Source organism: Panthera onca, chromosome C2, assembly GCF_046562875.1.
Source record: "Panthera onca isolate mPanOnc1 chromosome C2, mPanOnc1 haplotype 2, whole genome shotgun sequence".
NCBI classification, from domain to species: domain Eukaryota; kingdom Metazoa; phylum Chordata; class Mammalia; order Carnivora; family Felidae; genus Panthera; species Panthera onca.
Window position 1 is genome coordinate 152,355,036 of NC_138347.1, and position 26,620 is coordinate 152,381,655.

General features: G+C 51.5%; 1 protein-coding gene across 2 annotated transcripts in view; it reads right to left on the minus strand.

Annotated features, from left to right (window-relative positions):
• Positions 1–26,620, minus strand: part of XYLB (xylulokinase) — a 60,262-nt gene that overhangs the window by 26,931 nt on the left and 6,711 nt on the right. For both annotated transcript variants that reach the window (XM_060638269.3, XM_060638267.3), the window contains exons 3-15: positions 22,434–22,503; positions 20,605–20,685; positions 17,886–17,972; positions 17,151–17,279; positions 16,319–16,384; positions 14,923–14,995; positions 13,082–13,200; positions 8,972–9,053; positions 5,454–5,494; positions 4,803–4,918; positions 3,953–4,068; positions 3,219–3,292; positions 1,631–1,727 (exon numbers count right to left, since the gene is read on the minus strand). In XM_060638269.3, coding sequence (XP_060494252.1) covers positions 1,631–1,727; positions 3,219–3,292; positions 3,953–4,068; positions 4,803–4,918; positions 5,454–5,494; positions 8,972–9,053; positions 13,082–13,200; positions 14,923–14,995; positions 16,319–16,384; positions 17,151–17,279; positions 17,886–17,972; positions 20,605–20,685; positions 22,434–22,503 — 1,151 coding nt within the window. The remainder of the gene's footprint in view (positions 1–1,630; positions 1,728–3,218; positions 3,293–3,952; positions 4,069–4,802; positions 4,919–5,453; positions 5,495–8,971; positions 9,054–13,081; positions 13,201–14,922; positions 14,996–16,318; positions 16,385–17,150; positions 17,280–17,885; positions 17,973–20,604; positions 20,686–22,433; positions 22,504–26,620) is intronic.

Below are 26,620 nucleotides of genomic sequence, written 5' to 3' on the forward strand. Positions count from 1 at the left end.
TTCAGGGAATTTCTTTTTACGCTTTGAGGGATGCAGTGGAAAGAAATGGGAATGTGTATAATGCTTATTTTATTTATTTGAAAATCTGTGATGAGGGCGCCTGGGTGGTTCAGTCAGTTGGGTGTCCAACTCTTGGTTTCAGCTCAGGTCATGATCTCACAGTTCGGGAGTTTGAGCCCCACGTTGGGCACCATGCTGACCACACGTAGCCTACTTTGGATTCTCTCTCTCTCTCTCTCTCTCTCTCTCTCTCTGCCCCTCCCTGGCTCACACATGCTCTCTAAATAAATAAATAAATAAATAAATAAATAAATAAATAAATAAAATTTGTGGTGAACACACATCCATCCTGAAAAATGTACGTAACCCCTCATAAGCCGACAGCCTGACATATTCTCACAAACTCAACACACCTCGTGTAACTCAGGAAAGAGAGCACCATCAGCACCCCAGAGGCCCTCTCCTGAAAGGTAGCTGCTAACTGTCCTGGCTTCCAGTGACTGCAAATCGTGTTGTCTGGTTTTGAACTTGATGTACACGGAATCCCGCCGCATGCGCTTTTGTGTCTGGCCTCTTTCGTTCCACCGAGTTACATGGATGAGATTCGCCCCTTTGGCTGCAGCTAGTGGGGGCTGGTTGATTTTCGTTTCTGTGTAGTATCACATTGCATGAGTACCCCCCCACACACTTATCCTGCCTGCTATCGATGGGCGTTGGGTTCCAGTGCAGGGCTATTAAGCACCGTGCCACGATGAATGTTCTCTCGGACGTCTTCAGAGAACACGTGTACACGTTTCTGTTATGCATTCGCCAAGAGGCGAGGCTGCTGGAAGGTGTGTGTGCGGCTTTAGCAGATGCTGCACGACAGCTTCTCAAAAAGGCTTCCCTAATGCTTACTGCTATAGTATCCTCGGACTTGGTTGGTTCAAAGACATAAAACATACGACACAGAACTCAGATTGTCCATAAAAGTATCATGAGTTGGAGCTCAAGCAGAGGCTTCAGGTGCCCAGAGGGACAAATACACCCTCCCGGCAGAAGCCCCGCCCTAGGCACTCCAGTGCCAGCAGTTAAGGGGAAGTTCACGGACCTAAAGCTGCCCATTCCGGAGCTCAAGTTCTTAGAAATCCCCTTCTCCCCACAGGTGCCCCTCTCCCCAACCTACCCCGCTCTGCCTTTCCTTTCCAGACCTCTGGTTTCAATAGTGGTTCTGTATCCCCATTCGTCCCCGATGGACCCGCAGTGCTGGACAGGGCCGCCCCAGGGCAGATGGATCCCACCTAGGCCTTTCCCACCTGCACTGCCCATGTCCTCAGGGTCCAGAGCTTGGGGCATCTTGGAGGTTCAGGTTACAGAAAGGTCTCCAAGTGCTACAGCTACTCACCAGGAGGCCAGGCTCATGGGGACAGAGCAGAGAAGCAGAATAGCCTGCCTCCTAGTCCCTGTCTGCCCACAGGCGCTCCTGACTCCCCTCCCCCCGCCACAGGGGCCAGGCTCCATGTCCCTCCTGCCCTTGTAATGAAGCCGCAACAAATCTGTGAGGCCTGGCCTGGAGGTTAGGAAGGGTCTCAGGCACCTCAGGGTATGAGGGTCCGTGCCCCAGAACACAGCCCGCGAGCAGCTCACTTACTGACTCGGTAGCCCAAGCCCTCGGCATGAATCCTCTTGGCCATGAACTGCCCTTCAATCAGTGCTCGGATCTCCACATCCCTGGGGAATGCTGGGACCTGTCCCCAAGAGAAAGCAGGCACAGAGTGAAGATTCCTTGTTTTCCCTTCACTGTGTGTGTGTGTGTGTGTGTGTGTGTGTGTGTGTGTGTGTGTGTATGTGTTGTCTTTTTAAATGACAGCCCAGATTCAGAAACCGTGACTCAGACCTCCGGTGTGCCTCAACCAACTAAGCACCTGTCACACAAACACATCACTCACACACACACACTCCCAGCCTCATGCATGTTCGCTCTGGAGAAACAGAGCATCAGAGGGCTAGTCTCAGGCCGCCAAAGGTTCAGCTCTGTGACCTCAAGTAAGTTACGCAGACCTTGCTGGGGTCTTAACAACACTGAGGTAATGTGTCTCAGGGTGGTTACAATGACCCAATTAGATGGCAGAGTCTGGTCTGGGTGTTTGATACTAAGTGACAGCCTACAGCTTACGCTGACGACCCACAGCTGCTGATGGGTGTCAACCCAAGCTCTGCCCATGCCTGAGCCCCTGTGACCAGCATAGACCCTACCTTCTCCCTGTTAGCCCTCGATGGGTTTATGGAAAAGGGAACAGGCATACCTTCTCTGTATCTTCTCTGATCCTTCCTCAGAAAACCGAGATGAACTCCTTCCTTCTACAGTTTATATAAAGCTTCCCACTTATAACCCAATACAGAATGGCTTCATCAGCCACAAATCCGATGCCTACTCTAACTGTAACAGTTACTAGACAGAGTGACTTACTGACCCCACCTAGGAAAGGTCACAGGGTGGAGGAGAAACAAAACAGCAGCTTCAGGGCCAGGGAGGACTGGGGTTGGAGGCCCCCCTCTACCACCCAGGCCCTGGTGACTGGGGCACATGATTTAGCCTCTCTGGACCTCAAGAGGCTATGAGCAGTAAATGAGGGATATAGGAAACCATCAGCACAGTGCTTGGAGCTAAACAGCCCTCAATAAATGTTAGTGCCTCCCGTCCCAGAGGCTTTCCATCAGGAAGGAATTCCTGATCTGGAGACAGTGTCAGTCCTCGGGGGTGCAGGGTTAAGTCGGCCAAGTCAACAGTCTCTATGACTCTCAGTGACAGTCAGCGTGGACACAGGTGATTTGCACTCTGCTTTCTAAGCATGTCTGCCTTAGATCCTGCTGATTCCCCAGCACTAAAATGCACTCTGGCACATCAAAAACATTTGCTCTAGGGGCACCTGGGTGGCTCAGTCGGTTAAGCGTCCGACTTTGGCTCAGGTCATGATCTCACAGTTCGTGGGTTTGAACCCTGTGTCGGGTTCCATGCTGCCGGTGCAAAACCTGCTTGGGAATCCCCCTCTCTCTACCCCTCCCCTGCCTGCTTTCTCTCTCTCTCTCTCAAAATAAATAAACTTAAAAAGAAACTGCTCTAATAATAGGTGAGTAAATGCATGACGTCCCTAAAGCAGCAGAATCTGATAGGTGATTGTTAAATTTAGTACTCAAAAATGGAGCCAATTTCTCTCCAATACCAATACCACACGTACCTTGTGGTTTTCTGCACTAAACCTATGGCGCCCAATAATTTCAGGGGTGATCTCCATTACGTCAAAATAAAAACCTGAAACAAGACCGGGAAGAGATTCACTGTCGGGAATCAAAAACAAAAGATAAGCTTCTCAAAGACTTAGTAAAGAACAGGGTGAAATGACCCTACATCTGGGTCTGCCAGAAGAGTCAGGGGAATACCCTTGGTTCCCGCTCTCCAGCAGGACAGGAAGAAAGGCCCTGAGCTACATTTTCTTAGAGACGGTTTTTCCTACTCTCACCTGCAGCCCGGGCCAGAGGCGGCTGCCCAACCAGCCCTGAAATACCAGCCCAGGTTTGATCAAGGGAGACACGTCTCCTCCCCGCTCAGAAGGCCGGCCACCATTCCTAACAGAACCCTGCATCTGGGACAGAAAGCTACATGTGGAGGACACAATGGGATAGAGTAGGAGCCGTGGCTGCCATCCCTGATGTTGTCACCAGGGCCTCAGAGGGGACAGAGATGCAGTTATGGCCTGACTTCCACTCAAAGCATGGAGAACGTCCCAACCTTACTCAGATCATGGGGTCTCACACTAGTCTGGAAGGCCCATGGGGCAGAAGGATAGACAGGTAGGGCTCCTCTTGGCTTCTCCATGGTCCTCACCTCCCCATACCCCCGAGGCCCTAGGGCCTGTCCCTTCTGCCAGCAACCGCTGCCCTTCACAGGCCCAGGCATCACCAAATAGCCTACCCAGGTTCCCGCCGTTCCCCATCTCCGTGGACCGCAGTGCCTCAGAGAACTCACTCCAGGAACAGGAAGCTGACTCATCACGGATCTTCTCTCTCATGAGGGAGCCATTTTTAAAGCTGCAGAAGCACACACACCTCTGAGGGAGGGACCCAGTGCTTGCTGACTGCACCCACATATTTTGGTGAAGAATCCGAGGGAGAAGGGCTGCAGGTCAGGCTGGACCGCAAGGTATCGGGCCCAGCAAAGGCCCCTCGGAATTGCGGGGAAATGCACTGGTCTTGGGCTCTTGTGCGGTTGCCACAACCAGCCCTGAAATACCAGCGAGAGACAGGGAGCTGTGGCTTCTATACATCATACCACCCGGATGATGGAACAGAGCTGGTAAACTTAATAGACCTATATATTCTCCAATGGTTCCTGGGGCCTGGAGGCTGAGAAACTTCCCTGAGTAGCTTCCAGTGGGTTTCCAAAGGCCTGTGATCAGGGTACAGAGCACACCTCCTCCATGACGACTGTCAGGAGGCAGGATGTGCTTCCTACCATTTGTTGAAGGCCTACCATGTGCGAGGCACGTCATAACAACGCTACGAAGTAAACCTTTTATTCTTCCCATTTCATGAGCAAAGTGTGACTCACATGTGCTGTGGCATCTGCACACAAGATATAGGTGTTGAGGATGGGACTGCAATCTGGGTTTGGGGAGGACTCCAGATGCCGGGTTCTTCCCCGCCCAGCTCTGCTGTCAGAAAGACCCAACGAGTCCCGGGGTCTCAGCTGCTGAGCACAATGACTTGAGGGCTCCAGATGGTACCGGACCTGCCCACACCACCCTCCTCCCCACCAAGCCTACCAGAGGAGTGCCATGTAGTGCTGGGAGCCAACGGGGTTGCAGAAGATGTGCCCTTCCAGGGCGGGCATGGGCTCCTGGAGCCAGAGAAATAGGGTGTCGCTGGTGCCCAGGCTGACCTGGGAAGAAACGGGCAGAGGTGAGGCGCCTCTCTGCTCAGCTGTACCAGCCCTGACCCCCATCATGTCACTCCTGATGCCGTCGACCGCTGATTAAATGTCCCTTCCTCGGAGAAACCTCCTTCTGACCCTCCCACATCAGATAAGTCCAAAGTTAGCAACCAGATTTAGGATCTCATGGAAACTGTAGGCCAGTTTCTTAGAAGTTAACCACAATTGCATCTAACTAATGGTTTGGGTAACAACTGATTCCCCAATGACTTTCCCACTAGACCCAGAAGGGTCAGACCCTTCTGTCACTGCACCAAGCAAGACTGGCCACTGTTAAGGGGACCTGCCAGCAAAGGCCATGACCTTCTAACAGAGGAGATACGAATAGATCCTGGGGCCTAGGTCTTCCTATCCCCTCCTTCAGCTGCCTTTTGGGGCCAGCAGACCCTCTAATAGACAACAAAGATGTTACTGGGGCCCGGAACCCCTGTCCCCTAGGGCAGGAAGAGTTGGCTCCGCCTGTAGGTGTGAGAAGTCACCTTACCGCAATGTCACCTTCCTCCAGCCTCATGCCTGCCAGCGACGCTGAGAATAGGAGGGGAGCCTCTGGTTAGCCGGAGGTCACACGGAGCCACAAAGCAAACCACACTCACCTCCAGGTGGGAGCCAGCCCCTACCTCCCGCCCCAATCCACATGCTAGGGTAGAGGAAGGGACAGGGTGAGTTGAGGGCTCAGGATGGCCCAAGGGAAGGTCCCAGGGGTCAGGGGGTAGAGTCCCTGTGGTCATGCTTCCCAGCTTCTTCTAAAGGGGCCCAAACTCCCCACCATCAGCTGCTCACAAGAGTGCCAAGAACCAAGGGGCCCAAGTCGAGACATCAGGACACACACGGCAGAGTGTATCACAAGGTGAGGCAGGAGTTGGGGCTTCCTTCCACCCAAGCAGAAGGTAAAGGGGACTGTCCGTCCCCCTTAGACATGAGGCCCCTAAGAGCAATTCTTATCTGCCTTGCTCACTGATGTACTCTGGAGGTGAAAGGTCTGGCATGTAGTAGGTACTCACTAAATGTCGAGAGACTGAATAAGTGAGTGAAAGGAGATGTGGGAAGGACGGAGGTACTCAATCACTTCTGCTGAGTACAACCAGCCATGGGTACTGCTGAGTACAAACACATCCAGTGTTTGGATGTGTTCCCAAACACTGGAAGCCCCATCAGCCTCCACTGTCAGGGACTGGGGAAATAAAGCGGGACGACTGGACCGTAGGCAACCGTTAAAATGATATTGCACAAAAATATTGCCCGGGTTAGTTAAAATAAGATATGTTTACTTATGAGCATAGAAAGAAAGTTGGAAGGATAGCCATCAAAACTGTAGCTGTAGCTATCTCAGGGTTAAGAGATTATGGATGATTTTTGCATCCTTCCTTTGGTTCATCAGTATTAAAAAGATTTTTTTTCCTGCAGTGAAGAGGTATCCCTTGTAAGAAAAAGAGCACAAGCGTCTGTTAGTCTGTTTGCTTGTTACCCCTGCTGTTTTAATGAGGGAGCAGCTAATACATTATTTAAAATGCCAGCAGAGCGGGGCGCCTGGGTGGCTCAGTCAGTTGAGCCACTGACTTCGGCTCAGGTCATGATCTCACGGCTCGTGAGTTCGAGCCCCACGTCGGGCTCTGTGCTGACAGCTCGGAGCCTGCTTCAGATTCTATGTCTCCCTCTCTCTCTCTGCCCCTCCCCAACTCATGTTCTGTCTCTCTCTGTCTCAGAAATAAAGAAACATTTAAAAAATAAATAAATAAATAAAACACCAGCAGACTAAAGGCCAGACTTGGGGAGGAACCGACTAAAGGGCTACCTGCCTGGGATCTCTAACATTCAGCCTGAAACCGAGGTCCAAGAGGAAGGATTGGAAAGCTGCTTTTTTGTCATTCCTGCTCAAACATGCCCAGAAGCTCACTGCCGTGGTTAAAAGGGCCCCTTCTTCCTCCTGACATGCTTCTAGTTGATAGAGGAGATACGAGTATATACACTGCCTAACGAGACTCAGTGAGGTTATTTTCATTCTGAAAGGAAAATAGACGTGGCCCACAAAACTGTAGAATTTTCCTAAATTGGTGATCATAGACCAACTGTTCTCTGCTCTTCTCTGACCTCCCAACTTTTCGGGCTGATGGGAACTGGGCCTGAGTGGGCCCTGGGAGCCTGAGGCACCAGAACACGCACCCTGCAGGCTGGAGATGCCTCTCGACCCAGGGACAGAGCATGGGGCTTCATGCCTCGCCACCGTGGAAATCAGGCCACTGTCTACCAGCGTCTACCTCCCTCTCCTTCACCTTTGGACCAGGAACACTGGGATCCTTCCTCCAAAACCCGGTCTGTTTGGTTCTGTGCTTGCACAACAGGGTTCCGCACGATCGTCTACAGAAATTGCTCAGGGACAGGAAGGGCCCTTGTCTGGCTCCTGGGGATCCCCCCAGATACCAGAGCCACGGCTGTCCCGGGAGAGACAGGTCACAGACGTGGCCACAAGCGTGGCGGGGATGTGCTAGCTGTCCCCTCAGCTCCAGAGCAGACAGGCCGGAAGCAGACTGAGGAACACCATGAGTGTTATTTGTAGTAGTGGCTGAACAGCAGTGACTTAAATGTTTTTCCCTCATCACAAAAATATACACAGACACCGCAGAAAATATAGAATCGAGTACTACTGCTAATAATATAGCCACTGTTATTAAGAATGAATTTTAACCAGGGCCATCAGCTCTATTTCGAGGCATACAACTACACTCCTAGGCACACATGCCTCTCTCTATTTATTTTTGATGCTCATATCCTGCTCGTCTACACAGCCAACAGAAGGAAAGTACAGGGAGGCTAGTGGGTGTTGAAACCGGGAGAAGGGCTGAAGTCTGAAAATAGAAAGAAATGTGTTTCAGAGGAGAGTGAAATAGAACGGACAGCCACGGGGTGCCGGGGTGGCTCAGTCGGTTAAGCGTTCGACTTTGGCTCGGGTCATGATCTCACAGTCGGTGGGTTTGAGTCCCGCCCTCAGGCTCTGTGCTGACGGCTGGGACCCTGGAGCCTGCTTTGGATTCTGTGTCTCCCTCTCTCTGCCCCTCCCCTGCTCGCTCTCTCTTGTCTCCCTCTCTCAAAAATAAACATTAAAAAAGTTAAAAAAAGAAAGAAAGAACAGAGAGCCACGCATGTTCCCTGACCACGGAGGAAAGCAGGAGAGGCTCTGCGAAGGGAAGTCAGCCTCCCTTGGACAGCAGACCCTGGTCCTCGGCCACGTTACTTGACCCTCACTTCCTCAGAGCAGGAGCCTAGGAGGGTGATTTAGGGTAGAGTTGCCAGAGAAAGTGGAGGACACTCAGTTAAATTGAATTTCAGAGAAACATGCTTTGGGACGTACTTACACTAAAAAATCATCTGCGGTCATGTGAAATACAGATATCGCAAGGGATGCGCTTATATTACCTTATTATTTGCTGTTCCTCTGAAATGGGAGTTACGCTGGGTGTCCTGTACCTGTATTTGTATTTACCTGGCAATCCTAACTTGGTGGCTCGTTAGGGAAAGGGCTGCCGGGGGTGGGGCTGAGGGGCAGCGGTCTGGTGGTACAGTGTGGCCACCTGGCCTTTCTTCAGAGACCTGATGACCCCTCCTGGAGTGGCTGGGGGAGGGAAAGGTGTTTGGATGAGGAACAATTCATATCCATAGAGCAAATGATGGGGAGGAGACCCAAGACCATGCCCCAGAGGAAGGGCTGGAGGAACTGAGATGTTTAGCTTGGAACAGAAAAGGCAGTTGCAAGGGGGATGGTGGGCAGGACTACCCTCCTTAGCCACTGATCAGTTCTCACCTGGGGCGGAGGGGGCAGCCCTCAGCGGCTCCAGAAGGCAGAGGCAGAGGCAGAACCAAGGTGGGGCAGGTACAAGGAGGCAGATTACAGGCCAGCAGTGTGGCACGTGGCCAGGGAGGAAGGGTGTCAAGAGGCTGGACTGGCTGACATTCTCAAATGGACCCAGTCAGGCTACTTGGGAGGGTGAAATCCTGCAAGGTACTCACCAGGGTTGTCCCCAGTAAAGGCCACCACTTGGCATCCTGGAGGAAATCCATAGCGCTGGACGTAGTAGGAAGAAATGGCTCCCTGAGGAGGAGAAGGAAGTACGCCCTATTGAAGCAAATCCCACCTGTTCACAGCCGTCCAAACCTCAGGTTGCAAGAATGCTACAAGCCCCAGGTCACTGGGCCTGCACTCACATCACTCCCAAGGGATGTCGCAACAGGATGTCCCCTCCTGTTCACAAAAAGCCAGAGGAACCCAGCACAGGCTTGGAACTATAAATTTAAGGTCATCCCACTGCCTTGAACACCACTGGATTTTGAGAGGCAGCTGGAACAAACCAATCCCCAACTTGTACTTTCTTCGTAAGCTCCACATTCTGGTATAGCATTAATGGTAAATACATAACCAGTGGACACACAGTAAGCAAATTCACGGAAAGACATAATGCCTTACATACTCATTCTATCAGCCCAGCAATCTGATTAAGAATAACCATACATGCGGGGCGCCTGGGTGGCTCAGTCAGGTAAGCCGCTGACTTCAGCTCAGTTCATGATCTCACGGTTCTGAGTTCAAGCCGCACATAGAGTCCTGTGCTGGCCTGCTTCTGATCCTCTGTCTCCCTCTCTCTCTCTGCCCCTCTCCTGCTTGTGCGCGCGCTCTCTCACTCTCTCTCAAAAATAAACATCAAAAAAAAAAGAAGAAGAAGAATCAACATGCAAATGCAGAGGTCAACTTTCTAAAGAAAATAAACCAAAAAAATAGCAGTGAGGGGGAGGGAACTCCCCTGAGAAGCATGGCCCCCAAGGCTCCTCCAAGGGCAGCTGTGGGACCAGAGATCGGGGACACCTGCTGGACAGACCCATAGAAAACACAGCTATAAAAGAGACACGTTTTTCCCCCCCTTTCCCTGACTTTACCTTAGTTCCAAAAGTTTGAAATAAATGATGGGCTTTCCTGGGGCCTAGAAAGAAAATTTTGCTCCTTATAGCAAAATTTCGGACTTACATCAGAATAAGCCATCTCCTGGGAGAGAAATGTCTCAGACCCCGTTGCCTCCAAAAACAGAGCCAGAGTCAGAGTTCGTGTGCAGGTGGCTTATTTGGGAAAGTGATCCCAGAAAACGAAAGGGGACCTGGGGAGGAGGGAGAGGCCACCCAAGGGTACATTGTCAAGCTGGTCACCACTGTGGGCAGCGTCCGAGGAGCCGTGTAAAGGATCTGGGGGTTGTCCACCTGGGAATGGGGCGAGGGGCACATCTCCACAGGCCCCCGCTACTGAAGGGTGTCCCGTGGGATGTTAACTCCCTGGACCTCCAGGTTTGCAGAGAACAAACACGGAGTCACAGAAGCCCTGGGCAGAAAGGGAGGGAAATGAGATCCCACCCCGGCAGGCTGCGGCCAGGTGACACTGAAAAGCCACAGCAGCTGGTCAAATAGATGGGTTAGGAGGCTGCAAGGCAGGGCTGGAGAAGTGTCCAATACCATCCATCTCCAGATATCTTCCTGCAAAAAATGTGAAAGCTGCCTGGGCACCACCTTCCGAAGAAGGGATGATGGGAAACACCGGTTCCACTTGTCCCTGCACCCCCCATCACGTGGATGCATCTGTTACAAATGAAAACATGCTTTTCAGAATCGGTTCTTTTTGGTTTCTCAAGCTGCTAGTCTGTGCACGAGCTCCCTCCTGGAGGCATGTGTTCCCGGCATAAGGAAAACAAAGCCTGTTGCCGTGGACAAAACATTGCTTCCCATCTCACACACAAAGCCAGAAGCCGTGCATGGAATACCAATCCCAGAGGCTGGGCTGTTTCCTGTTGGCCCTTCCTTATCCCTTCTGCTGTGCTTCAGCAAGGCTGGGTCCTGAACTGTCCCCCTTCCGAGGCGGGGGACACCCCTCCCTAAGCTCTGTACATCGGTGCTGATCTCAGAAAAGTGCTTTTGTGGCTGGGACTCTGAACGGGCAGCACAAGTGGCAGCCTGATCCTTCTCATCACCCTCCTCAGGCCTCAGGGACCCTTCTCCTTCCTTCCTGCTGACACCCTCAACCACCCAGCCGTTCTGTGTGTGGCACACGTTCCTGCCAAAGGGCCCCTGAGGGCAGGGCCCAGCTGTCTACTCCATTCTCCCCACAGAGCAGCCTAGAACTAAAGTCAGTTAACGCGGGGAAACCAAGGCAAATACACCCAGCCAGTGTGTATTCTGAATGGGGGTGTCGTGCTAATGGTTAAATGTTCTTCATCACACCGTTTGTCTTTTCGCTACAGAGTTGTGTGAGTTCTTTAGAAATTTTGGATGCTAACTCCTTATCAGATATATGATTTTGAAAAAAATTTTTTAATGTTTATTTTTTGAGAGAGAGAGAGAGAGAGAGAGCGTGAGTGAGCATGAGTGGGGAGGGGCAGAGAGAGAGGGAGACACAGAATGTGAAGCAGGTTCCAGGCTCTGAGCTGTCAGCACAGAGCCCGACGTGAGGCTCCAACTCATGAACCATGAGATCATGACCTAAACCAAAGTTGGACGCCCAACCAAGTGAATCACCCAGGTGCCCCCAGATACAGGATTTTTATGTATATTCTCCCATCCCATAGGTTGCCTTTTTGGTTTTCTGAAGTTTATTTGAGAGAGAGAGAAAGAGAGAGAAAGCACGGGGAGGGGCAAAGAGAGAATCCCAAGAGGGCTGTGTATCTCCGACACAGAGCCCCACAAGGGGCTCAAAATCACGAATGGAACCGTGAGATCATGACCTCAGCCGAAATCAAGAGTCAGAGGCTCAACCGAGGGACCCAGGCCCCCGGCCTCTCAGTTTTGTCGATGGTTTCCCTTTGCTGTGCAGAAGCTTCTAAGTTTGATATAGTCCCACTTGCTTTTCTTGCCTTTGCTCTTGGTATCAAATCCCCAAAATCACCACCAACACCTGTTTTTCTCTAGGAGTTCCATGCTTTCAGGTCTTCCATTCAAGTCTTTCATCCATTTTGAGCTCATTTTTGTGTGTGGTGTAAGAGTGGTCCCGCTTCATCCTTTCCCATGTGGCTGCCCTAAATGTTTTCCATATTGCCCTTGGGACCGAGAACTATCCTGAGCACTTTAAATGCATCGGCTCTTCTCAAAAATAAATAAAAAACGTTAAAAAAAAAAATTAAAAAAAAAAAAAAAGCGGCCGATTTCGGCTCAGGTCATGATCTCACGGTCCGTGAGTTCGAGCCCCGCGTCGGGCTCTGTGCTGACAGCTCAGAGCCTGGAGCCTGTTTTGGATTCTGTGTCTCCCTCTCTCTCTGCCCCTCCCCTGTTCATGCTCTGTCTCTCCCTGTCTCAAAAATAAATAAAAAACGTTAAAAAAAAAAAAATTTTTTTAAATGCATCGGCTCACTTACAGCGCACCTGGGCAGCTCAGTTGGCTGAGCGCGCAACTCTTGATTTCGGCTCAGGCCATGATCTCGCGGTTCGTGGGTTCAAGCCCTGCATCCATGCTAACGACATGGAGCTTGCTTGGAATTCTCCCTCCCTCTCTCTCCACTCCTCCCCTATTTGTGCTCTCTCTCTCTCTTTCGAAATAAATAAATAAACTTTAAATGCATCGACCTGTTTATTCTGCACATCAGTCTGACAACATAGAAAGTATCATTATTCCTTCAGGAACAACAGAAATGAGGAAACAGAGGCACAGACTAAAGTCACAAAGCTGGCAAATGGCAGAGATGACATTCCAGCCTGGGCAATACGGTGCCAGGGACTGCGTTCTCCGTAGCTTCCTGGCACCTCTTTCCTCTTTCCTCCTACTCTCTGCCTCCTCCAAGCTTCAGAGGTGGTTCCGACCCCAAGAATTTCAGCATTCTGTGTATTTTTTCCTAACGTATGCAATCACCCACAACTTATCCCTTCAACTTTTCTTCCTATCCTAATAAATTTCTAGCAGAATTTTCCTAAGTCCCCCTACCCCACACCTCACCGCCACGAGGCAGTCATATATACCTGCACCTGAGTACCTGCTAAATGCAAGGCACTGATCAAGACATTCGGCTTTGACATGTCAAACGCTTCTCTTGTACACTGCTTTCCCCAGTAGCTGCCAGCTCTTAAAGGAGCCACGCCGCCGGAAAGAGGACCTACCACAACTGAGCAGGACGGTACCGGTGAGCCAAGCTTCTCCTCTAAATGAGGAGCACAGGCAGCAAGGCAGACCCGTGACCAGACTTTGTCCTTGATCTGCAACAAATTCATTCCAGAACCTAAGGGAACGAAGGAAACAAGAAACAGAAACATCTTTAGAAAGGACCTTTTGGGAAAATGTACAAGCGGGGCAGAAAGCCAATCATTCTCTTGCAGCAAACTTATACTTGGACCTCTTCCCACCGGAACGTATACGGTGTGCCTGGGTCATTATGGAGCTGGCAAACATGAGGCCCGCAGGGGCCCTTGGAAACACACGGCCCCACCTCCTCCGCATTTCCCTCATGGGCTCCAGCTCCACCATTAGCCTGCAAATCTGCAGCCCTAAGACCCGACAATACGTAGACCAGGCACTGTTCTTTGTGTCCCCTGGGTTCAAGGTGTCTGCTTGGAGGCAGCCCTGTGCTGATGTGGGTCAGCCCTCAGGATTTCCCAATCACATCTAACTTATCGAGGGAAGCTAAGCCTGTCTGAAAACAATCTACTGCTCCCGAGGCTTTCCTGAGGACGGCGAGGGGGAGACGAGCCAGAGCACAGGGGAAGGCCTCCCGTCTTCCTCCTCCCCTGGGTCCAGGTGGAGGCACATAGACTTCGGCCGGGATGCTAATGGAGTCATGCACCCAGGTGAGGAGGTCAGACCACAGGTAAATCAGGGGGTGACTTCTCAGGGGGGTGAGGACAGCGGCGTGGAGGGCCCGGCTGAGGCTGAAAAACGTGAACCTCTGGACCGCCCCGGGAATGGGGCTGTGACTTTCCCCCCCGCAGCACAAACAGCCCCAGGGGAGGTGTGGCGAACACAAGTGGACACATGCTGTTCCAGGCTTAGGGTTCTGCTGGTCTCACTTCTCCGGAGCTACCTGTGGGAACCTTCTCTTCTCCAGATCGTGAGTGAAGCTGGGGGACCGGCTTCCTCTCCCTGAACACTAGAATAACAGCTGGCATACGACAGCACTCAAACACCCCAGATGGAGTCCCAGGAGGCTCTGAGCATTCCAAGACTCCTCCTCTGAAGCCACGTTCATAGGCCTGGGCTCTTGCTCTGCGTTCTGGTCCCCTCTTCTGTTGGCAGGCCTTGCAGCCCGGCCTCATGCAAAAGTGCCTTCGGCAGCCTTGTCCCAGCTTTCCTTCCTCACTGGCATCACCCGCAGTTATTTCGGGCAAGGTTTTGGACTCCAGAAGCTCACCACTCTCTTGCGTTCCCCAAGAAACAACTCCTTGGGGGAGCCAGGCTCCAAGATGGCTCGTGCTCAGCCCTGAGCCCTGGTGTTGACACCTTGTGAGGTCCCTGTCTTCCTATACCTGGGTAGGTCTGTTGTGACCAGTAGGGTGGGGGGGGGGGGGGGGGGAGAGGGGGATCCAGCTCCAGTGTCGTGAGTGGTCCTATGAGAGGGCCACATGGAGAGGAACACAGGCCTCAAACCAGTTCTGTCTGGAGCCCTGAAAGTGGATCCTCCAGCCCCAGTCAAGCCTTTACATGACTGGTCCTGGTTGCCAGCTTGAAGGCCACCCCATGAGAGCTCCTGAGCCACACAAGCCAGCCAAGCTGCTCCAAGATTACAGACCTGCGGAAATTCTGTTGAGATCATCAACACTTGCGGTTTCAGCTGCTAAGCACCAGGGACATTCATTACACAGCAGAAGACAATATGCTCCCTTCTCGGCAACAGACGACAGGGCTAAAAGACTAGCACCCAGCCGGGTGGACGGGGCTCACGCTGCCCACAGCCCCACATGTGCACGTGCATACAGAACAGGCCAGCGCCGGGACTCTGAAGGCTTACCATCACTGCAGTCGATAGGAGAGTAAGACCCAAGGAACAGGGAGGCAGCAAAGCTACTGACCAAAGAAATTCTCTGTAAAAGGAAGACACAGTCAGCTAGGACTCATTTCCATAAGCCACCGAATCCTCTGAGGCACACAACATGAGAAGAGCTTTCAACTGAGGAGGGAAGTGGAAATTTGGAGCAAGGTGCCCAGTAATGGTAGTGACTGAATATCTTGGCTACTAGAACATCAGAGTATCTGGACCACCAAGACTCCTTGCGAGAGCACCTCACGCTGCAGTTTCTGTTGGGCCACAGAACTCAAGTCCGACAAAGCAAAAAAGCAACAAGCCCTATGAAAAAGCCGTGCTTAGGGAAGTGGCTTTTCTACCCAGAATCCAGGAGGTGTGATGCCTGATCTCCTTCCTCCATTCCTGTGGTCTCTATATCTAAGTCACAAGGGAAGGGGGGATGTGTGGCCACAGGACTCAGAACCAACAAAGACACCCTCGGGGGTTCAGAGCAACTTAAGCGAAAACCAGTCCCTCAGGAGCTGGAGGACTGATAATGGATTTCAAATGTTGGCCTGGGGGGGTCTGTGCTTCCACGTGGGAATCGCTGGCCCTTGGACCACTGCAGAGAATGCCAGCACCTCCTGTCCCCTGTCCCGCCTCAGGCCACCTTAGTTCCGCACGGAATTTGGAGAGGGTTTTACATCTCTGTCCTTCCCCTCCTCCCCGAAATCTACACAGCACGTGCTGCAGAGTCATCTGGAACCCTGAGTCATTAAATAACAAACCGGATGCTGTGAACTCCCAAGATTAAAAAGGCACTTTGGCTGAACATGAGCTGATCGTTTTCTAATTATTCAGAGATGAAAATCACTAGCCAAGGTGTCAAGGCTGCTTCTCAGGCGGCATTAAGTGCCGGCTCTCGGCGACCGTGGTCCAAGGAATGAATCTGAGTTTCTGGGACACAGGCTCCGGTTGAAGGGCCACAGCTAGGGACACAGAGGTTCAGCTTTCCACATTTCTGGAGGAAACACTGAGCCCACACCAATCAAGTGCCTGGGAGCCATTTCCATGCAGGAAACTGAGAAGACCGAGACTAAAGGGCACCTGGAACTCCTACTCAGGTGGCCGAAGACACCAGTCCCCACTGCTCCCACCCTGCCCTCTGCCCCCTGGGGTCAGGAGAGGCCCTGATTTCTCTTTCCCACGATTCCATTCATTCCCTCCTCTTTGGAAACAGCTCGACAATGAGGGGAAAAAAAAGCCAAACTGAATATATCATTTTCAATGTCTGCTAATCCATGCTTTTGGCCAATGCGCGCAAGATGTATTTATACTAAAGGTTAAGTATTATAAAAGGAATTCAACTGTGACTGAAAGCAAAGAGGAACGTTGAACCGACCTCCGTGTGTGAGTAGGCCTCGGGGTTCTGCTGGTAAATCTTCGCGATCTGGTTTCCCGTAAATCGCTGCAGAGAAGAGCGCAAATTCTTAAAAATCCATATCCTGTGTGCAATGATCGGCTCTCACAAAGTGAGGTTAGCGTAGCATGCTCTGGATATTAGTACAAAGGAAGCTTTCTCAAGGCCTCGACTCTAGAAATGTTTGCTGAACACCCTCCAGGAATAAGCCTCGCTCCTCACCCGCAAAGTGATGGCGAAGCTGACCAAGAGCGCCTGCGCAGGGTATTTTCCCCGCCCCCCATTGTTCTCAAGGCAGGAGGGGTCACATGACCCCAGCTGCGCCAATCGCAGCCGGCCCTGGAAGGGTGGCTGAAGGCAGCGGGAACCGAAGCTGGCTTTTTTTTTTTTCTTTTTTTGGAACTTTTCCAGGCGCTGCCTTACATGAACTGACTCCTCTCGGGTTCAAAACTGCTCGAAGTGTGGGCGCTATTTTTGGCCCCCGCTTAGAGGCTGAAGCGGAGGTGCCATCTCCGCCCCCGTACAGGGCCGCTCGACACGAGGAGCACAGCCACGTCCACGCCTCAGCTCCCTTCTGCGAAAAGGGCAACAGGAGGTCCGCCCTGGCTCGCCAGCAGCAGAGGGAGGCAGGACAACCGGGAGCAGACCCAGGGGCCAGACACCCACGTGTCTCCTGTGATTCCCCTGGGGGTGGGTCGGCAGCTGTGTCCTCCCAGACACCCAGGGAGAAGGGACGAGAAAGGACCAGAGCCAGCAACCGGACCTTCCCCCCGGGACCAACCCTAATGCCCAGCCCGTGGCAGGTGCGGCGCACCTCGTAGGCCCGGGAGCCTGTGAGGCAGCTGAGAGCCTGGGCGCCGCCCACCGCGGCCTCCAGCTGGCGACACTGGGCTGTGGTGCTGGAGTCCATCCACACCGGGCTGTCGCTGATGGAGAAACAGGCCTGGAGAGGAGGAACAAAGGCGCAGGCTGGAACGATGCCTGCTGACTCTGGGAGCCACCCTGGCCTTGGCGGTTACACTGCCAGTCACGGCTGTGATTGCATATGACCTAGGAAGACCCACGGGCAAGCCCTTCGTGCCCAAATCTTGGCCCGGCTCCGCGGGGTCTCTCCCCAGAAAGCTCAAGGTTGAAGGTTCTAACAAGGACACCTGAGCACTGCAGGCAACACTAGAGATGAGCAGCCAAGTGCAGTGTCAACGGAGGCATCCGAAGCTGGGAGGCGGGGAGAAGACACAGCCTGCCTTCCCAGCATCACCAGGAGGCAGCACGCCCCATGGGGAGATCCCCGAACGGGGAACTAGCCGGAGCCATGCCAGACCGGAAGGGACCCTCTGATGAGGACTGTTGGCACCCCACCCTCTGCTCAGACACCAGGGATACCCACTGGGGGGCAGGGCAGCCCATGTTCACAGCACTATTGCCCGAGCCAAGTTCCTATACCCTTGACAATGCACAAAAGCCCCAGACTTCAGGGCCCACGGGGGCTTGGGCCCTTCACCCCACCCCACAGAATTTTCTCAGACTCCCACAACATGGCCACGGTTACCTGCAGCTGCTTATGTAACGGGAGGTCTGGTGACAGGCTTCTCAGCACCTGGCTGGCCCCAGCCTTCCAGTATATGCTTCCATGTTGCTGCCGAGGGAAAACGCACGCACACGTTCACGCGGCTACACACCGTTACCACCTCCTGGAGACACAGAAAGACTCCAGACCACACCCCGAAAGAAACGGGCTCCAAGCCTGCCCCTGCCACTTCTTAGTCACAGAACTCATCACCTTTGTGAGACTTGGCTTTCATTTCTAGAAAATGAGAGCTCTGCCCTGTTCACCTCAAAACTTACAGGAAGGGTCCAAGAAAGAATTATTGGTTTGGATTTTGGTAATTTCGTAAAGTTGTATTTAAATATGTTGCTCATAATATTATCTGAAATTCACGCCTTCATTCACTTACCCATTCATTCATTCATTCAACAAACATTTATTGAGCACCTAGATCATGCCAGGCAATGAGACAGATGAATAGGATAGTACTGTCCCTATTCTCTTGACACGGGGGTTGACGCAGGGAAAAAGACACAAACATACAATTATAAAACCCCATGGATGTGCAGTGGCAGGGCAGCGGGAACACAGAGGAGGGGCATCTAACCAACTGGGAGCACTCATGGGTAGAGGTGGACATGATTAGTAGGAAAGGAGCTGAGAGTTGAGTGTGTGGGTGTTCCATGCAGAGAGCAACCACAGGTGAGAGGTTGGCAGGTGTGGGAATGGTGGCATTCTTTTTATTTATTTTTTTTCAAGTTTATTTATTTTGAGAGAGAGAGAAAGCATGAGTAGGGGAGAGGCAGAGAGAGAGAGGGAAAGAGAGAGAATCCCAAGCAGGCTCTGCACCAGCAGCACAGAGCCCGACGCGGGGCTCGAACCCACAAACCACGAGATCATGACCTGAGCTGAAGTCGGACGCTTAATCACTGAGCCACCCAGGCTCCCCGGAATGGTGGCATTCTAAACAGTGGGCTGGGTCTCAGGTGGGAGGTGGTGGGACAGCCTGAGCACCGGGGCCTTGACGTCCGTACTCAGGAGGCTGGGGTTTATCGGGGAGGTGTGGGAACTCTGGATTAGCAGGGGAGTGACGTGGCCAGGGCTAAATGTATGAAAGGGTTTGGGGGAGTCACAAAGAAGGTACAGGGGAGGCAGGGAGGCTGAAGCAGAGACCCAGAGAAAAATCATAGACGTTCGGCCTGGGGCAACAGAGGCAAAATTGGAGAGAAGGTGGTAGATTGAAGAGTCATGTAACAAATCACTGGGACATGGGGACCCCCTTGGACATGGGGTCAAGGATGATGGGTGGGTTGTGGCCCTGGGGAAAGACAGACCACTCAGTCTAGCACAGAAGTTGGGATACCTGGCCATGGGGCCAGGGGATGCCCAGGAGGGACAGGGTGTCCCAGCCTGAGGTTTAGGTAAGAGAAGTGGATGAGATCACTCAGAGAATCCATGTAGTTTAACAAGGACAGGAGCAATAAATTCCTGTCGGGGTAGGGAGAGAGAGGGGGAGAGAGAGGAGGTGGCTTTAGAAAACTCAGTAAGCACTCTCTGATGAGGATGTGAAAATAGGCTAATTAGGCATGGAGCAAAGTGATTCAGAGGGTACGGCTCAACTTGGGTCCTGACGCCCCCTCCCAGCAGCTGTGTGACCTGGGGCAGGTGACGTCACCCCTCTGTGCCTCTGGGTTCCTATATAAATGGCAATGATATTAAAAGCAGTAGCTAGGGGTGCCTGGGTGGCTCAGTCAGTTGAGTGTCCAACTCTGGATTTCAGCTCAGGTCACGATCTCATGGTCTGTGGGATCCAGCCCTAAGTCAGACTTCGTGCTGACAGCACAGAGCCTGCTTGGGATTCTCTCCCTCCCTCTCTCTCTACCCCTACCCCACTCACGTGCATGATCTCTCTCAAAGATTAATGAACTTTATTTTTTAAATTTATTTGTTATTTATTATTTTTTATGCTTATTTATTTTTGAAAGAGAGAGCACGAGCCGGGGAAGGCCAGAGACAGAAGGGGACACAGGATCCAAAGCGGGCTCTGTGCTGACAGCAGGGAGCCCGACGTGGGGCTCGAATTAACAAACTGTGAGATCAAATCATGATCTGAGCTGAAGTCGGGCATTTAACCCAGGTGCCCCTTAAATTTATTTTTAAATGTTTATCTCCTTTTGAGAGAGAGAGAGACAGAGCACGAGCAGGGGAGGCACAAAGAGAGAGGGAGACACAGAATCTGAAGCAGCCGCTAGGCTCTGAGCTGTCAGCACAGCACCCGATGCGGGGCTCGAACCCATGACCCATGAGATCATGACCTGAGCCGAAGTCGGATGCTTAACCGACTGAGCCTCCCAAGAGCCCCTAGAAGTATAATTTCTAACTTCGCTTCTGCTTCCAGGAAACACAAAAGCAATTCTAGTGCTCCAAGGCAGGCATCCTAAATGCTCGTCCAACGCCTCCCCCCACCCCACCGGAGGACCTCTATCCGGTTCTGCCTGACCCGGTGTCCTGTTCCGTATAATGCTTCACAGTACGAACTGCCTCAGATCCTTCAGCAAGGAGGCAAGCTATACCATCCTCCGAGGTAGGAGGGCGGTAGGGGTCTCTACCAGCAACGGCAGGGGTGCAGTGGCTCTCAAGGACAAGCATTCCCTCCAGGGGAGCCCCACACCACTGCCCCACAGCCGCCCCGCACGCCGCCCGGAGGCTGCCACACACAGACCTGGCCGGCCCCAGACAGGGCGAGGACTTGAGAGAAGTCAAAGCCCGAGGCCTTCATCCTCTCCAAGATGATATCCAAAGCCTGAGAAGACAAACAGAGCCCACCGTGACTGTCCTGAACCACCGAGTCAGGCAAGCCCACGAGCCTCCACACTGAAACGTAAGTGTTCGCCATCACCCCGGAGATGAAAAAGAGCCGACGGCCTGGGATACGTAAGCACCAGAATAATTAACCAAAGTAGAGATCAACCAAATGAAAAGGTGGAGTAGGGTAAACATAGTTTAAATAGACGGAATCAGAAACCACTGGTCCTCAAGTTCTGCTTCTCCGATTTGTGACTTCCAAGCACTTGGCAAGAGCAAGGTGGATCATATCGTGCTTTCTTTTCTCTGCATTTTCAACCCACCGGACTAGTGGTCTGACTTCACTGCAACAGAGAAGTGAAGAGTGACGTAGACGGCCCCGTCAGAGTGGGGACCAGGCCTAGACTCCCCACGTCCAGGAGCACCAGGCTGGAAGGAGTAGGTAGAGATGGCCGCCACTTGTCCCAATCCCCGTTCCACCCTCTACCAATCTTCTTTTTTTGCAAGACCCAAGCGTGGGATAAACGGTGCTGCCCAGAAGAGCCTGACACTTGCCCTAAGGTTTCAGGGCAGGATTAGAGATTCACCCCAGGCTGCATTTCCCTTGAGGACAGAGCAGCCCCTGGAGCTCTGACCCATCCACCATCCCCTCCCTATGCTGGGAGGGCTCCTTTCACAGCCCTGGCTGTGGCTGCCAACTTGGCCCCCCTGGCCAAACCTCAGGCAGGGAGTGGGGCACCCCTGGAGCAGGGATTGGCGAAGCCAGAACAGGTCCAATCCTGACGGGCCTGCTCACGATTAGAAATCACGTGGCCCCACCCCCAAGCCTGGCTCTCTATCCAGTGCTCACTACCCCAAGTTAAAGCCTTGGCCTATCAGAAGCCCCCGGCATTATCAGTAGAACCTCTAGATCGACTCTTGCCTGTCACGCCCACCGTCCCTTGGTCTGGGGCTCAGCCCTAAGAAGTACATTCTGGCTGGCCTGTCTGGTGGAAATCTGTCCTTTACCCCAATCCTCCAGTATGAGTCAGGGTCAAGTTGATAAAATGTTTAAAAATCACACCAATCGTCCTAACAGAAAGAATTTAGTATAGGGAATTAATTGCTTAGACCAGTGTTGGAGGCCTGAACAAGCTTTGGTGGACACATTAAGGACAGCCTTTAGCTGGCTCCCAGTTGTAGGGTCTTGGGACCCCTGAGGCAGACTCCAGCCCTATTATGCTGGTCTGTACTGGCCATACCCCTGGTCCTGTGGCTTCACGGGTCGCCCATATTTGGCTACAGGTATCTTCCTTTCTTGTTGGTCCTGAGCAGGCAGGCCTGTCTTGGGGTCCAGCGGAACCTGACTGGTCAGGTCATAAGCCACCGTTGAGAAGTTGCCCTGCTTCAAGAGCTGAGGATTCTGGGGGCTGAGCACGAAGACACCAGTGCTGTGTCTGGATCTCGGGGTAAAAGGGAGGCCACAGGGCCTGCCTGCAGAGTGTTTGGCAAAGGTTTGGGAAGGCGGCATTCTGAAGATGCTTACTCACTGGCAGGACTTGCAAGTTCTCAGCACCAGACCTACAAGCCCTGTGCGTGTCCTCTTGGCTCAAGAGGACCAGTTGAGGCTGAGTCTAGCCTTAGGAACCATGCAGACTCCATTTCCCAGTGAGGACCTGGTCTCAACAGAGGGCTTCCCAGTAAATCAGCAAGTCTGCCAGTGAGACAGCCTGGGGACAGGAGAAGGTCAGGGATCCCTATGCTTACCTGGACCCACATCAGGACTGGAGATGTCACTGTCAGCCCATCCTCGTGAACGTGAACTCCACCCTGAGTCCTACAAGGAGAATAAGACAGAGTGTTGGCAGAGCCTTGGGCAGGGGCGCAGTGGGGGGCAGACCCCGGATCCCTCCAATGGAAGAAGAAATGCCCTTTCCCCAACCTCGATGGGAACTCTAAACTGAGCAAGACTGAACAGTGCTCGCAAGATGGAAAGAGAAGTCCTAGCAATTGCTCAGTGGTGACGATTCTCAGAAGACACCAGCAAAAATATGCCTTCTAAAGAGGAAGGACTCACCCTGGAAGGCAGGCATGGCGTCACTTGGCACTGTGGCCACGAGGGAACTAGCAGGCGCAGGGCTGGATTAAAACCCTCCCAAGCCCACTGGGGTAGGCATGTGCCACAGAAGTGCTGTGTCTGCGGGAGAACTTCTTGGCTCTCAGACCAGGGAGTCCTTGGATTGCAAGCCTGGAGAGTTAGCTGCCTGGGCCCCTCTCCAAAACCCAACCCTTTCAACTATGAGTTTAGAAAAAAAAAAAAAAAAAAAAAACTCAAAACGAAAACAGGCTCCAAATCCATACCAAGATACTATTAGATAACCATGTGATCTGGACATTCTATGCCTAATTACCAGCCAAGAGAAACGAAAGTATCCGTTCACTGACAGGTTTGTATACAAGGTTTCATCGCAGCCTTATTTGTAACAGTAGAAAACTGGAGTCAGCTTAGGTATCCCTAAGCAAGTGAATGGATAAATTGTGGTGCGTGTGTTACACACACCGGCAGGGAGATGAATCTCCAATGATCGTGCCGAGTGAAGGAAGCCAGACAAAAAGAGTACATATTACATGATGCCATTTATATAACTTGCTAGAAAATGCAAATCCACCTGTTGTAGTGGTTTCCCAAGTCCAGTCAGGGAGGAAAGGATAGAATGCAAAGGGGCACAAAGAATCTTAGGAGTGATGCAGATGGTCTGTATCTTGACTTTGGTGGTACTTTCACAGCTATAGGTCTGCCTCTATCAAAAGGCATCGAGATTGTACATTTTAATGGATGCCCTTTTTTGTACACAAGTTATACTCAATAATACTGATATTTTTAAAAAGATACCGTTAGGGAAAAAAGTGAAAAAGAGCAGACTTTCCCATAGACAAAAGGGGCACTCAGGTGGCTCAGTCAGTGAAGCGATGACGGCTCAGGCCATGATGTCATGCTTCATGAGATCGAGCCACACGTCGGGCTCTGAGCTGACAGTGTAGAGCCTGCTTGGGTTTCTCTCTCCCCCCCTCTCTGTCCCCCTCACTCGCTGATGCTCTCTGACTCTTTCTCAAAATAAATAAACTTTAAAAAAAAAAAAAAAAAAGAAACTTGTTGGGGCTCCTGGGTGGCTCTGTCGGTTGAGCATCTGACTTCGGCTCGGGTCATGATCTCGCGGTCTATGAGTTCAAGCCCCACATCAGGCTCTGTGCTGACAGCTCGGAGCCCGGAGCCTGCCTCCGATTCTGTGTCTTCCTCTCTGCCCCTCCCCAACTCATGCTCTGTCTCTCTCTCTCTGTCAAAAATAAATAAACTTAAAAAAAAAAAAACTTGTTAAAAAAAATCGCATATTACATAAATTCCTTTATAAGGAATGTTCAGAATAGGCAAACCCATAGAGACAGAGTAGACTGGTTGCCAGGACTGTAGGAGGAGAGATAGGGAGTGACAGCTAATGGATACAGGGCTTCTTTCTTAGGTGATAAAAACGTTCTAAAATTAAAGAGTGGACACTGTTACATAGTTCTGTGAATGTATTGAAAACCACTGCACTGGACATTTCATTTCTTTCTTTCTTTCTTAAGTAGGCTCCACGCTTAGCATGGAGCCCAAGGCGGAGCTTGAACTCACGACCCTGAGATCAAGAGTTGGACGCTTAACTGACCGAGCCACCCAGCTGCCCCCTGAATTGTACATTTTATTTATTTATTTTAATTTTTTTTAATGTCTATTTATTATTAAGAGACAGAGACACACAGAGAATGAGCATGGGAGGGGTAGAGAGAGGAGACACAGAACCCAAAGCAGGCTCCAGGCTCCAAGCTGCCAGCATAGACCCCCGACGCGGAGCTCGAACTCACAAACTGAGAGATCAGGACCTGAGCTGACATCGGTCGCCCAACCAACTGAGCCACCGAGGCGCCCTTTGTACATTTGAAAAGAGTGAATTCTTTGGTATGTGAATTCTGTCACAAGAGCTTTTCTTCTCCTTTCTTTCTTTCTTTCTTTCTTTCTTTCTTTCTTTCTTTCTCTCATTCTTTCTTTCTTTTTTAAGGCTGTGATGAGGGATTCTCTGTATTAGTTCCGGAAAAAACAAAATTTCCATGGCTTGATACAGAGGAAGTTTGCTTCTCACTCCCATAAAGCATAATCAGTGGCATGATAGGGACGAGGAGGGGGCTCTGTCCCCTGCAGTTATTCAGGGACCCAGGAGGACGACAGCAACTCTCATCTTCCAACTGGTTTCCAAGCCGCCCTGGCCACTCGCATCCAGCCGCAGAGCCGAGGAAGGAACAGGGCAGAGGATCGCGGTGGGGGCTGTATGGATTAGGTCTTACAGACAGGCCTGTTGACCTTCTCCCAGTTAGGACTCAAGTCACACAGCTGAACATAACTGCCAGGAAGACAGGAGTAGACCCAGGAGGAGAAGGAAATAAGCCTAGTAGATCGCTGGTCAGTCTCTGCTACAAAATTCCTCATGCGCATTAGTAAAAAGATACGACAGTTAGAAATAAGCTTACAATTATATGTACCAGGTGGTTTTGCCTCGTCACAAACCACTTCACAACTAAGTGATCTGAAACTACCGAGCTCATTTAGCTCACAGTTCTGTCGGTCACCGGGCTGGGCTCGGCCGGGCTCACCCATGCATCTGGGGTCGGGTGTGAGTAGCCACAGGGCTCCGTTTCTGGAGACTGGCTGCCCCTTCTCCTGGCTGGGATCTGGGGGCGATTCAGCCACGTGTCTCTCATTCTCCACCAGGCTGGCCTGAGTTTGGTCACGTGGGGGCTAGACAGGGTCCCAAGGATGAGAGCAGAAGTCAGCAAGGCCTTCTTGAGACTTAGGTTTAGAACTGGCACAATGGTACTTCCTTCACATTCTCTATTGGTTAAAATCGACAGGTCAGGAGACGACTCCATCTCTTGACCGAAGGAGGTACCAAGTCACATTGCAAAGGGCCTGGGGAATAATGGTCTTTTCTGCAATATATCCCAACATGCGCAATCCACATGGCAAATATATTAAAGCACACGAGAAGTAGGGGCGCCTTGGTGGGTCAGTTGGTTGGGCATCCGATTTCGGCTCGGGTTCACGATCTTGTAGTTTGTGGGTTTGAGTCCCGCATTGGGCTCTGCACTGACAGGGCAGAGTCTGCTTGGGATTCTCTCTCTGCCCCTCCCCCACCTCTTCTCTCTCTCTCACTCTCTCTCTCTCTCTCCCTTTCAAAATAAATAAATCAACAAAAGAAACTACATGTGAAGTATTCAAAAGAAGCCCCAGACAAATGGAAAGACAAAACATGTGCTTAGCTAGGAAGACTCAGTCTTACAAAGCTGTCAATTCTCTGAAAGTTAACTTATAAATGTAAATGATCTCAATAAAAATATTAACAATTTTGCTTTCTGGAACCTTAAAAGCTGATTCTAGCGTACATTATCAAAAAAGAACAGGAGGGGTACCTGAGTGGCTCAGTCAGTGGAGCATCTAGCTCTTGATTTCAGCTCATGTCATGATCCCAGGGTCATGGGAGTGAGCCCCATGTTGGACTCTGTGCTGAGCATGGAACCTGCTTAAGATTCTCTATCTAAAATTAAGGGGGGGGAAAAAAAGAACAAGAAAGAATGGCCGTGGAAACTGAGAATGAAGAACAATCAAAGGGGACCAACAATTCCAGATATTAAATCATATTGTAATGCTAGAATAACTAAAACAACATGTTACTAGCTCATGAACAGACCCACCAATCAATGGGCCAAAAGAAAACACTCAGAAAAAGACCTAAACACACACAGAAATTAGCATATAAAGGTGGCATCTCAAATCCGTGAGGTGAACACAGACTTCTACAAAATGGTGTCAAAACCACTGGAGAGTCATCGGGAAAAGACTGAAGCTGGAAATAAATGGCATGCCA